The sequence below is a fragment of the Anneissia japonica genome, unplaced genomic scaffold (assembly GCF_011630105.1).
Source record: "Anneissia japonica isolate Jap-2015-1 unplaced genomic scaffold, ASM1163010v1 scaffold287797_len360924_cov175, whole genome shotgun sequence".
Lineage (NCBI taxonomy): Eukaryota > Metazoa > Echinodermata > Crinoidea > Comatulida > Comatulidae > Anneissia > Anneissia japonica.
This window is the reverse complement of record NW_022720147.1, coordinates 316,742-328,859: the sequence shown is the minus strand read 5'-3', so window position 1 is coordinate 328,859 and position 12,118 is coordinate 316,742. Positions and strand designations below refer to the sequence as shown.

Below are 12,118 nucleotides of genomic sequence, written 5' to 3'. Positions count from 1 at the left end.
TTTTCGCAAGTATTTGGGAACATACCAAGTATTCGGTATGATTACACGTCAAGTAGGTCAAAACATCACACCTACCGTAAATATTCTTGCTGTTAGAATTGTATTTTTCTTTTCTTTTTTCCATTATTTGTGAGTTCACAGGTATACGCAATCTTGCTTGTATTTAGCCTATAGGGAATCTGTCCAGTTCCTTAATTTTTATGCTATTTGTGTAGCTATTTCTTGTTCATCAATGTTAGCATGATGTTTCATAGTTTAAAATTAGTTTTAAATTGTTGTTTCAATTTTACATTATTTTACTCTATAAGTCAGGATGCAGCACTATTTAATATGTGCCACTGTTAGAAAAATGAGTGCCGCATAAATCTGAAAGCTGTGATTGGTTTTGAATTTTTAATTGCTATTTTTATATTCAATTTTTATCTTTAGACAAAGCTCAAGACATCTCTTTTTGGTTACAAATCTAGTCTATTCAGTTACGTAGTGCTTGACAATATATTAAATTTTTTAATTGAATAATTTTGTTTAAATTTAATTAACAAAACAGCCATCGGGTTGGATTGGATAACCGATAAAATACTCATTTCCAGTGGGGGTTCTTCTGGTGATGATTGGGCAATACACGAGAAGACAATCCCCTAATCTCTCTGAAGAGTGTACTGCAAATGGCCATATTGTACAAAGGACTAACAGCTTAAACGTCTCATCCTTAAAGGATGCTGCCTGAGCTAAGAGCCCTTTTCAAACTTGTTGAATGTTATACTGTATGTGGAACACCAAATTATTTATCTTTATAACTTTGAGAATCACATCACAATCTTTACCAACTTAGTGGACTGGGTGCTAACTATTTTACAGGTCGGGGTTCAAACCTCTCGCGCTACATTTTTGCTTGTGTCCGCACTCGGTCTAGGTGTACTTTTTAGTGAGTGAAGGTTGCTGCTGTATCTTGTGCCTGTTGCCAATTATATGGATCTAAAGACCATTCATTTTAAAACATTACCATCTACTTGTATTCCTTGTATAATCAATGGCAGATTCAAGAGGGGCCCAGCCCGCCCGGTTTCCCCTAAATTTTTCCAAATAAAATTTTTAAAATGGAGAAAAAAGTTCTCAATTAAGAGGCCAATTCCGAATCATAAATTTCTTTCCTCAGCCCCAATTATAGTGGGGCTGAGGTGGTATAGACTTTGCATTTGTGAAAGTCTCTCTCTCTGGGGACCCCCTCTATTTCATGTTCCTGGATCCGCCACTGATAATTTCCTGTAATATTTATCTATGTATCACCTGAGTATCCAATGTAAAGTACATAGACCACTCTGTATCACAACTGCATAATATGTTACAGCTTGTAATTTTATGTGTACATTTTAGGTCCTGCTTTCTTTAATTACTGATGATAAATTTTTTTTTTAATGTGCTTTAGTTAATTTAGTTGGATTTATTTGTTTCTTAATTTTGATGCCAGCCATCAAAAAACCCATACATTGATAAAATGGTAACCACAGGGCTAAATTAATAATTAAATATATCTAATTTATTTTTCAAAGATTAAAAATGTCATTTTGCAAGAATATATTAAATATTTTAAATGTTTTTACTAAAATTGTTTATAAGTACTGCAAATTTTGCATTGTATAAATTATCAATTAAATAAGTATTGTAAATAATTATATAAATAAATGAATGGGGCTTGCAGACTTCAGATACAATAAAAAAAAATGCACCTCAAAACCACATTTTTGATACAATTTCTGTTTTGTGTAATGTTTAATAATGTGTATTATAAACTTTAATTTGAATCTGGAGGAAAATTGCAATAAAGGTTGTCATATCTAAGATAATTTTTTTAATGAATATTTAAAATGCCTTTTAAATTATGCTCTTTTTATTGATCTTTTATCTATTTGGAATTTTGTATTGTCTGCTTTTGTTTTTTTTTTTGTCAAAGGTCCTCCACTCGACAGTGATTAAATTTACTTTTGGGGTGTCCTGTCTCATGTTATTTTGTGGTTGTTCCTTGCTGTTTTTATTTTTGGACACAAATAAATGAAATGAATATCATAATTAGTTTTATTTTGTAGAAAGAAAATTTATAACAAAACTGTTTGAAGTTAAATCTATGTATTTATTTTAAGAAGTTTTAATATCCGTTTTATCCCTTGTTTCAGTCTCATGGGACAATGCAAGTACAAAAGTAATATATCGAGCAAGATACTGTATACGGAGTGGAGTTGAAGAATAGAGTAGCTTAGTGGTTAGGATGCTTGCCTTCTAATCCCAGGGTCATGGGTTAAATGACTATAAACAAATCCACTCCCTAAGCTGATAAAAGCATCATGTATGTTCATTTGTTTAAGAGGACCCTTGAATATCCACGACCTCCTAGGATTCGCTGGAAGAGTCACCCTCTATTAAAAAATATGTAATATAAAATCTGTATTTGTTTTAAGGGAATTTACAAAAATCCAGTCTCACTGCAGTCTCTGAATGTTTACTTCTTTCAGTACTGTATATTAGGATGGGTTAAATAATTAAACAACCACTGAACCTGGAAAAACCTAAAATGCATCACTGCAGTCTCTGAATGTTTTTGTTTCCAACAGTATATATAGGATGAATATGGGGTTAAATAATTAGACAGCCACTGAACCTGAAAAACCTAAAATGCAAAACTGCAATCTCAAAATGTTTACATTTTCAACAGTATATTAGAACATGTAAGGGGTTAAATAATTAAACAGCCACTGAACCTGGAAAGAACCTAAAATTCATTACTGCATTCTCAGAATGTTTACGTTTCAGCAGAATATTAGGATGAATATGGGGTTAAATATTTAGACAGCCACTGAACCTGGAAAACCCCAAAATGCATCACTACAGTCTCAAACTCTTTACATTTTCAACAGCATATTAGGATGAATATGGGGTTAAGTAATTAGACAGCAACTGCTTCTGGAAAAATGCATCATTACAGTATCAGAATGTTTGCGTTTCCAACAGTATATATACCGTAGGATGAATATGAGGTTGAATAATTAGACATCCACTGAACCTGGAAAAACCCAAAATGCATCATTACAATCTCAGAGTGTTTGCGTTTCCAACAGTATATTAGGATGAATATGGGGTTAAACAATTAGACAACTACTGAACCTGAAAAAACCCAAAATTCATCACTGCAGTCTCCGATTGTTTACATTTTCAACAGTATATTAGGACGAATATGGGGTTAAATAATTAAGCAGCCACTGAAGCAGGAAAGACACAAAATGCATCACTGCAGTCACAGAGTGTTTTTAAGTTTTCAACAGTATTAGAATGAATATGGGGTTAAATAATTAAACAGCCACTGAACCTTGAAAAACCCAAAATGCATCACTGCAGTCTCAGAATGTTTGTATTCAGAAGAATATTAGGATGAATATGGGGTTAAATAATTAAACAGCTACTGAAGCAGGAAAGACCCAAAATGCATCACTGCAGTCACTGAGTGTTTACATTTCCAACAGTATATTAGGATGAATATGGGGTTAAATAACTAGACAACTACTGAACCTGAAAAAACCCTAAATTCATCACTGCAGTCTCCGATTGTTTACATTTTCAACAGTATATTAGGACGAATATGGGGTTAAATAATTAAGCAGCCACTGAACCTGGAAGGACCCAAAATGCATCACTGCAGTCTCAGAGTGTACGTTTTCAATAGTATATTAGGATGAATATGGGGTTAAACAACTAGACAGCCAATACTACCCCTGGAAAAACCCATATCCTTTTAAGTCATGAATTTGAATTGATTTTGGTACACAATAATGTGCAAATAAGCATTGCTCAATCTATAGTTATTTCAACAAAAGCAATCAAAATATGTTCTTTTGTTGAAGTTCAGTTGAGCACGTCTTATATGTGATGCAATCAATATGATGTCATAGTACACATACAGTGCAGTCAAAATGATTTTAATAATACAACTTGCTGATCGACAATGGCTAGAGCGAACTGTATACAGTTTATCAAACACGACTGAAGAGAATAAACACTCTATTGCGGTAAGATGGAAAAACATTGTTGGTTTTTATATAGCAATTTATTTATAAATGATGTGAAGCAGTGTACACAGATTATTCAGGGAGAGATGGGTAGTGCAACAGCTACTACAAATTATCTACATCAGGCAGTATCACTGTTCTGTCCGGTCCACTTGCGCGACAAAAACCTGTGACTTGCATATCATTATGGGTGTAATACGACATCATAGCTAAATCACAAAATGTTGCAGTAGTGAGATAGTGAGATAGATATTAAAAAAATATTTAGAATGAAGAGATTTTATATAGCCCACAAATGCAACTACAACTTCAAACAGTAGTTAATTCATTTATAAAAAGCCATTTGGTATTTAGCATGTACAGCAGTTACACTCGATATTTTCCTGATGATTAGTGCGGGCACACTGCAATGTTTAATCTTAAGGTTGGGGTCGAGCTATAGCCAGCAAAGCTAACACAGTTAAAATAAAGATTGGTGCCTTAAAACTCCATAAGGAAGAATCAATGCTCTGTTCTTGTTGATTACATTTTTTTTATTCTTAAAATTGTTTTTGATGACACAATAGTTTGATCGGGTATAGTCTTTTTGGCAAAAAACAATTTAGCATCATGACCCTTAACCTTTTGGTGTAGAGTCAACTGTGTCTTATTATATTAGCCTGAATCATATTTTGTCTTCAATGATTTAAATCTGATGTATGTTCTACTGTATTAACTTATAAAAATTGAGTCTGCATGTTTATTGAAATATTCACAAGCACCATCAGTTTTAACCCGTAAAGAACCATGGACTGTTGAAAAAAATTCTTTTAAAATAGTGTTTCAAACACCTTTGGAAGAAGCTGTAGTAAAGGCATTTAATGTTGTAGTATGAGAATAATAATGTTATGCTGCTATGGCAATGGAGGGAAATTCGCAAATCCATATGAATAAACAAAATCAACAACATTAAAAGAGAGAAGGTTCTTATGAACTCTTCAAAAATTTATAACAAATTACTGAACACAACAGGAGCAGAGCAGTCAACAGATTGGTGATTGAGATCAAAACATCCAGGTAAATGTTAATATTATTTTGGTTCAATCATAAATGAAAGTTGAACAACATTACATGACACTGATAGGAACAGATGAATTTAATAATAATAATACTTGTTTAATTACTCGTTTACAGTGATCACAAATTTATCAACTTTACATGTCTTGAAATGTAATGGAAATGTTAAGGCATCTGTAACATATTTTAGTTGTAAGAACACATTGTTGTAGTTGTATTTCCCGGCTATTTATATTCTGTATGTTAATAGATTATTTTCAGGTAAGGGGAAGGCTAATTATTAGCCACAATGCCTATGTGGCTATCTGTCCTCCAGCCACTGTTTCTTACAACCAAAAATATGTTACAGACATCTTGGGTCACAACTTTTTTCATAATCTTTCATGGTAACAGTTAACGCAGCAGTTTCTTTCTCTCAACCTTAAGGTCAGAGGTTCAAAATTCACTTTGCATTTCACTTGTGTCCTTGGGCAAGTAACTTTACCTGTATTTGTCTCTTCCCACCCAGAAATATAAAAGGGTACCTAGTAGGATGATGTGGCATTGAATGTATTAGTTGCCATCAATTTCCAATGTGGGTAGAGGAATCCCTGAAAGCTCCATTTTAAATTTTCAGAAGCTGCGCTTTAAATTTAAAGAACGAAAATTGTAGGACTAAGTATACTGATTCACAATTTCAGAAAATTCATGACATGAACAATTTGGTGATGATGAAGGGGCTAGACTGCCACAGCTATGGTTTGGGCTGCTATGGGATCAGGGTGAGAAGCTTCACCTCAATAATGGACTCACTATTATTTATTTTATTTCAGTTCTGTTTACTTGCAGTGTGTATAATTTATGTATCTGTACTATGTTATCATTATGAATAAATGTACTTTTGAACTTGAACTTTTAAGAAAATCTATTATTATGGCACATATGTGTTGGCATAAGTTAGGGTCTCTATGGTGTTCAGAGATTTACGGTCAAAGGTCATTAAAGGGTTAATTTTTTTGTTCTCTCTAGTAACATTTCAAAATGCTACTAATACCAAACCATTGGACAAAATTCAATCAAATTTCGTCATTAAGAACCAGCGACACCTCCTACACCTCAGTCTGGGATCAGGGTTACATAGGGGTCATCAGGGTCAAATTTTCAAAAAAAGTCCAATTGAGCTCGAATTTACCAGGAATGATCCTTAGGACCTTCTAAACATGAAAAACGACTCTTCACCTATAGGTCAAATGTAACAAGGGTCACTATCAAATCATAATAAAACCTTGAGGATATCTGCTCACTGAACAGTTCACTGCACACTTTAACACAGTAAAAGTCCCTTTTCTCACAAAATCGACTATATAATTTGAATGGTTCAATTTGGCAATCAGGGGTGATTGGATTATGAAACTAGATGTTTTAAGCTTCATAATCGTCTACATATTTTTACAACTAATCCAAAATTGAGTGATCATTTTTCTTTCAAAGTTGACTATCTCTTATGCTTTGCATAGGAAAAAGGTTAAAATTAGAGTGTTTTATTTTTTGGTCTTCCTGCTTCTATTTACCATAACTCTGCAACGGCAGGTCGCTAAACTTCGGGGTGAACGGTCAATTGTAGCTCATAAATTAAGCTTTCTTTTACGATGTAAGTCATATGCTGGTTGCTTAAATAACCATTGATCATTCTTTTCTTTAAAATTTTGTATTCAGAATTGTTTTTACCCTGTCTATGAATGACGTCACACGCTTAAGGCCAATAGCAGCTACGATTTTTGAGTTTTCTGCGGTTAGTGCGTTTGTGCATAAGATGTAGGTCAAATTTATCTGAATGAGCTTTTGTCGCAAATAGAGGAAGAATTTTCATTATGATTTCTAGTGACTAATGAATGGACCAATTGCATTAGACAGACTCCAACCAAACATGGGGTGTTCACACAGGTTGAGCTTAAAAGTCACAGTGGTTATTTCTTAATAAATGACTGGGTTCATGTTCTATTGAACATAGCATCTCTATTTTTTTTTATAATTTTGAAAAAATTTAGGTAGCCTGGGCCAGCTGGGGCCCCTTTGAATCCTGAATAATTACTCTTCTAAAAACCTATATAACATTGAGTGGCCCACTGGTCATTTTTTTTTTCTTATAAAGTTGGAAATTCTTTTAAATTATTATTTTTAGGCTTATTTATGAATGGACCCCTAAGTCCTAGGCCCCTGTGCTTTGCACTACCCATCCCTAGACTACTGCTGTATCAGCATTAAATTGCAAGGACACGTAGGGATATTCCCCAGGGAGGGGAGGATGTTGCACATTGTGCAGGTTTGATTATAGATCCAATGACCAGGCGTAATAAAAACAACATTGCCAGCACCTTGTATTCCCTGTCAAAAGGTGTGGTATGAATCCCTATATTATTATACAGTATTATTATGTTTGCCAAATTTTCATAAATATAAAAAACAAATCATGGGACAAAAGTTTTCCAATGGAATATGTCTTCAGACCGTAAGTCTTTTATATTTACCGTAACTCTGCTTCCTCTTTCCGTCTTGCAACTTCTAATTTTTCAAGTTCTCTTTGCTGTTGTAGTCTTTGCCTATTTTCTTTCCTCTCTTCTTGGTCACGTTGTTCTCTTTCTGCTCTAAGATCTGGAGATTTTTCTTCTTTGGTTTTGTTAAGTCGATTGACAATTTCATTTTTTCTCTTGTCTACTTTTACAGATTTAACCTGAAATAAAATAATCATTGCTATGATTTATAAATGTCTGTTCCTGCAACTTATCTTGAAATACCTCACCAACTTCAGAAGAAGCCATGTATCATAATGGCTTTGGTAAATAATCTTATTTTGGAAGTGGTAAGAATTTAACTTCTCATACTCTTCATCAAGAGGAAGGAACTATTTTCTGTACAGTATATGTACTGTAATTAATATCTGCTAAACTTGTCCGACTAATAGTATCCATGCAATAGAACAATTAGAATTTGAGTTTTATTGCAGAGCGCGTTACTGATGAAGTATACACTGATGAAATAATACAGTAATTTGAAATTTGAATTTTATAGAAGATATTTGCACAAAGATAAATGAAATAATAAACTTTTTTACAATTTGTATCTTCAGTTATTAATCAATTATGCCAGCAAATAATTGGCTGTTGGGTGTAAATACAATAATAAACCCAGACTGCAGCAATTAATGTCATTTTTGGAATACACAATTAACAAAAAAAAAAAAAAATAGAAAAAAAGTTGAGGATATATTTAGGAACATTCAAAAACAGCTTTACATGTTACTCGCATGAAATTTACAGAAAGTAAGTTTTGGTGACTTAAATTACTAAAGCATATTTTCTTTCTACACAGTACTATGTAAACACAGGAACCTCTCAAGATGGTTCTGACTGGAGCATCCAATAGTGTTGGTGACTAATGCGGTCTATTTAGTATAGAGGGTATGAACTATATGTTTTGGGTGATAATGTGTAACTTTATTTAAATTAAATAATTACTTAATTGTGTTACCTCCTTTCCTTTATGAAAGCCTATTTGTCCAACATCCATCTCTCCTGTCTTCTTCAAATTTGCCCATGGTGTATAGACCACATTAATGTTATTCATCTTGTTTCCTTTCATTAAAAAAAAAAACAAAAAGACCACATGCTGCAAATATTATCCTTTCTATCAAATTCTGTTTTTTTAGAGGGCGTTTGTTCCTTTCATATGAGAGTAGCATAGTTGGCTTAGTGATGGTAGCCAAGTCCGAGTATGCACTGAACCATGGAGATCCATTGTTAACCTTCGGTACCCGGTTCAATTCCATCCACCCTCTCCTTGTGTTTCGGCTACAGGGCTGAAGTACAAGTATAATGACGAAAGCGCACCATCTTTTGGAAGAGACGTTTAAGCCAGTGGTTCCGTGTGCTGTATGGCCCACATGCATGTTAAAGAACACATTTTTTGGGGGCCATAATGACAGGTAGTTTACTGGAGAGAAAAATAAATTTAATTTTAACCAAATCTGACACTGAATTCAAACAGAAAGCACTCAGGAACACTGCCATTTTGAATTTCACCTAGTTTCCTTTATATTTCTTTATAGGTTTGAGAACTTACCTTGAATACTGTTAGCTTTGACGAGTTGAGCGCAATCTTCTAGCACAGCAGCAGGAATGTCATCAATCGTTTGGTTCTTGGGAAGTCGCAGGTAAACATGAGCTGATGATAGTTTATCAACATGAAACCTATGAATATTGTTGCAGAGACAAATCAGTTTCAGGTACATTAATATAAATTATTATCATTATTATTACTATTTTAAATACCAGTATATATGAAGTTAAAGTTAAACATAAAAGTAGTTTGTTAAGAAAGGCATATCTCATTGAATGTGTAACGCTTAACAACTATTGGGAGCCCTCTCTTAACAAACTTTTACATCTTAATTGTCATTCTGATATTTTTACTTCTTTCCCTCATCTTTATTTATGGCATTCCATCTTAACAGTCAAGCGTTCAAGCAATTCTTTGGTTTTCAAAAATGTAATAGGTCATACAGTGTTTTAAAATACTGTAGTTATGGTTCTATTCCTCTTTAGGCAGTTATTCACTTTATTTACATAAAGGCTTGCATGAGAGCAACCATTACACTGTAGATAGCAGATGAGATTTTCATAATAAAATTAGCTGGGCCTAGCCTATATGGCTATCTGCTACTCTACATATTGAAATATATTTATAAAAAGATATAAACTCAACCATCTTGCAGTAGTCCTGAAATTGTAATAAAGATGAGGACATCTGTGACATCTGGATTTGAAATTGGCTTCTCTGCCTATATCTGGTCTACCTTAAGCCTGATTGCAAAACCTATTAAGGTGGTGAGGTTGATGGCGAGTGGTGTTACAGAGGATCTGACAACGATGGTAAGATGAATTAAATAACTTCACATATTAATCTATTTTTATTATCAACTCACCATATATCCTCTGGAAATCCATATTTTATCAATTCTTCATCTGCAAAATATAGCATTAAATAAAATCAGATTTATTTAAAAAATAAATTTTAACTATTTTGATTAAAACACTTACATATATTTTTGCCCAAAGTGCCTATTGCAACATTACAATCAATGTCATAAACAATTTATCAACTTAAAATATTATTTAATGATCAAATACCATCACCATGATATACTTACTTTCATGTTTATCCAAACCCATGTATATACAATAAGGTGGTGAGACAACTGAAAAATACAATAAAGCATTTTATATCAATATTGCAATCTTGAAATCAATTTAACTCAATTGATATTCAATCAATATTCAATCAATCAAATCAATCATTAATAAAATCAAATAATACATTATTCAACTAGTCCATTATTAGTGTGTTTTCGACTTTCTGTGACCTTGAAATTTGACCTTTCATCCCCAAAAAAATTTTGCACTGAAAAAAAACCAAAAAACCACTCAACAAAATATAAACAAATATTCCCAAGTGGTCCGTCCCTACTATAGCTAATTAATTATTCACATCACCTTAATTTCCACGGTAGCACCCCTCACTTAATATTTAAAAGCCCGAATCAATATTCATTGACACGCCAAAAGTAGGGGTCCCAAGTTGGAATTCACTTCCAGGAATCTGGTTAAATGAGCTTTTATAACATATCTAATTTCAGTTTGCTGCACATAGTGACACCTATCAGCACTGACTTCAGTTTGAATGTTGACGAAAATGCAGAGAAAACACGCAAATATTATGAATGCAAGAGTGATGAAGTCTTCCCAAATTTCGGGGAATACAGTAAGTGTCGCTCATAATTTTAGAGTGTAAAGGCCAACATAGACAACGTCGTATGACGCAGCCCGACGCGATTTGCTGTCGCGTCGGGCCTGTGTGAGTTAAACGCAGATACGGTGGTTTGCGTCGGGGGCAGTCGCGTTGTAGAATATTAAACATGTTTAATATTTCTCACGACGGCTTAGAACTGTCCCCGACGGTAAATTGGGTCGGGCTGCGTCGGCCGACGCTGTCTGAGTTGGCCTTAAAACCTAAGGAGGTCCACAGCAATGGTGGAAATGGCAATGGAGAGCACATTTCTCATTTGGATTTGTCTATACTACAGTACAACCACCACTATCGATACTAATAATTATTCATTGTATTCACAAGTTGACATTACAAAAACCATTATTCATGGATTCAGCAATCATTGAAATTGTGATTAAAATAATTATCATAAACTGTTATCATATACAATAGCAGAGAAATTACAATATAATAAGAGTTATTAATTTAACAAAAAAAAAGATAAAACTAGAATACAAAGGTTTAAGGATCTGTATTTTTATAACAATACTGTACACAGCTGCCTAGGATACAAATTCTTTATTTCATCCGGCAGCATACAGTAGCTTAACTTGGCCAAGCTGACTCAAAGAGCTTGGTCTGAAGTTTGTTCATATTCATTTCATTTGTTTCGGCATCCATAAAGAAGGTAGATGTAACAATATTCTACAAAAACCAAACCAGAATTTCCAACAGTGAATTGAATCAAACTAGGCCTATCTTTCAACAACATTAAACAAGCAAAATAAAAAATCATTTTACCATTTAATGTAAAAATCCTTAAAAAATTAGCAAATATATTTTTGTAGAACTGTTCTAATCATTAACCCTCTGGATACCTGATTCTTTTGTAGTGCAAACCCTTGAATATCGGATTCTTTTGCAGTGTAACTAGGTTTTTTGTGTTTTTTGAGTATACAGGTACGTCGTTCTGGTGGATTTTTGGGAACTTTCTGTAAATTATACAGAAAAATGTTTCTAAAAACAAAGAAAGCTTATAGAATAAGTTTTCATTTGATGTATAATTTATATTTTTAGGATTTTTTTATTCATAATATAATATAATATAATATATAATATAATAGAAATGACAGAAAACTGCTACATACAAATCGTCAGCAAAAACCAAAAAAAAAAAAAAAAAACCAAAAAAAAATAAAAACTAA

The 12,118-nt window shown here is 33.2% G+C and overlaps 1 protein-coding gene and 1 long non-coding RNA gene across 2 annotated transcripts in view; one reads left to right on the top strand and one right to left on the bottom strand.

The window, feature by feature from the left end:
• Positions 1-7,589: 7,589 nt before the first annotated feature.
• Positions 7,590-12,118, bottom strand: part of LOC117111268 (coiled-coil domain-containing protein 25-like) — an 8,038-nt gene continuing 3,509 nt past the window's right edge. The window contains exons 2-6 of the mRNA XM_033254181.1: positions 10,297-10,344; positions 10,072-10,111; positions 9,210-9,337; positions 8,619-8,722; positions 7,590-7,821 (exon numbers count right to left, since the gene is read on the bottom strand). Coding sequence (XP_033110072.1) covers positions 7,615-7,821; positions 8,619-8,722; positions 9,210-9,337; positions 10,072-10,111; positions 10,297-10,344 — 527 coding nt within the window. The 3' untranslated portion in view covers positions 7,590-7,614. The remainder of the gene's footprint in view (positions 7,822-8,618; positions 8,723-9,209; positions 9,338-10,071; positions 10,112-10,296; positions 10,345-12,118) is intronic.
• LOC117111269 overlaps positions 9,345-12,118 on the top strand; it is a 4,761-nt gene continuing 1,987 nt past the window's right edge. The window contains exons 1-2 of the long non-coding RNA XR_004445843.1: positions 9,345-10,018; positions 10,783-10,907. This is a non-coding gene — a long non-coding RNA (uncharacterized LOC117111269). The remainder of the gene's footprint in view (positions 10,019-10,782; positions 10,908-12,118) is intronic.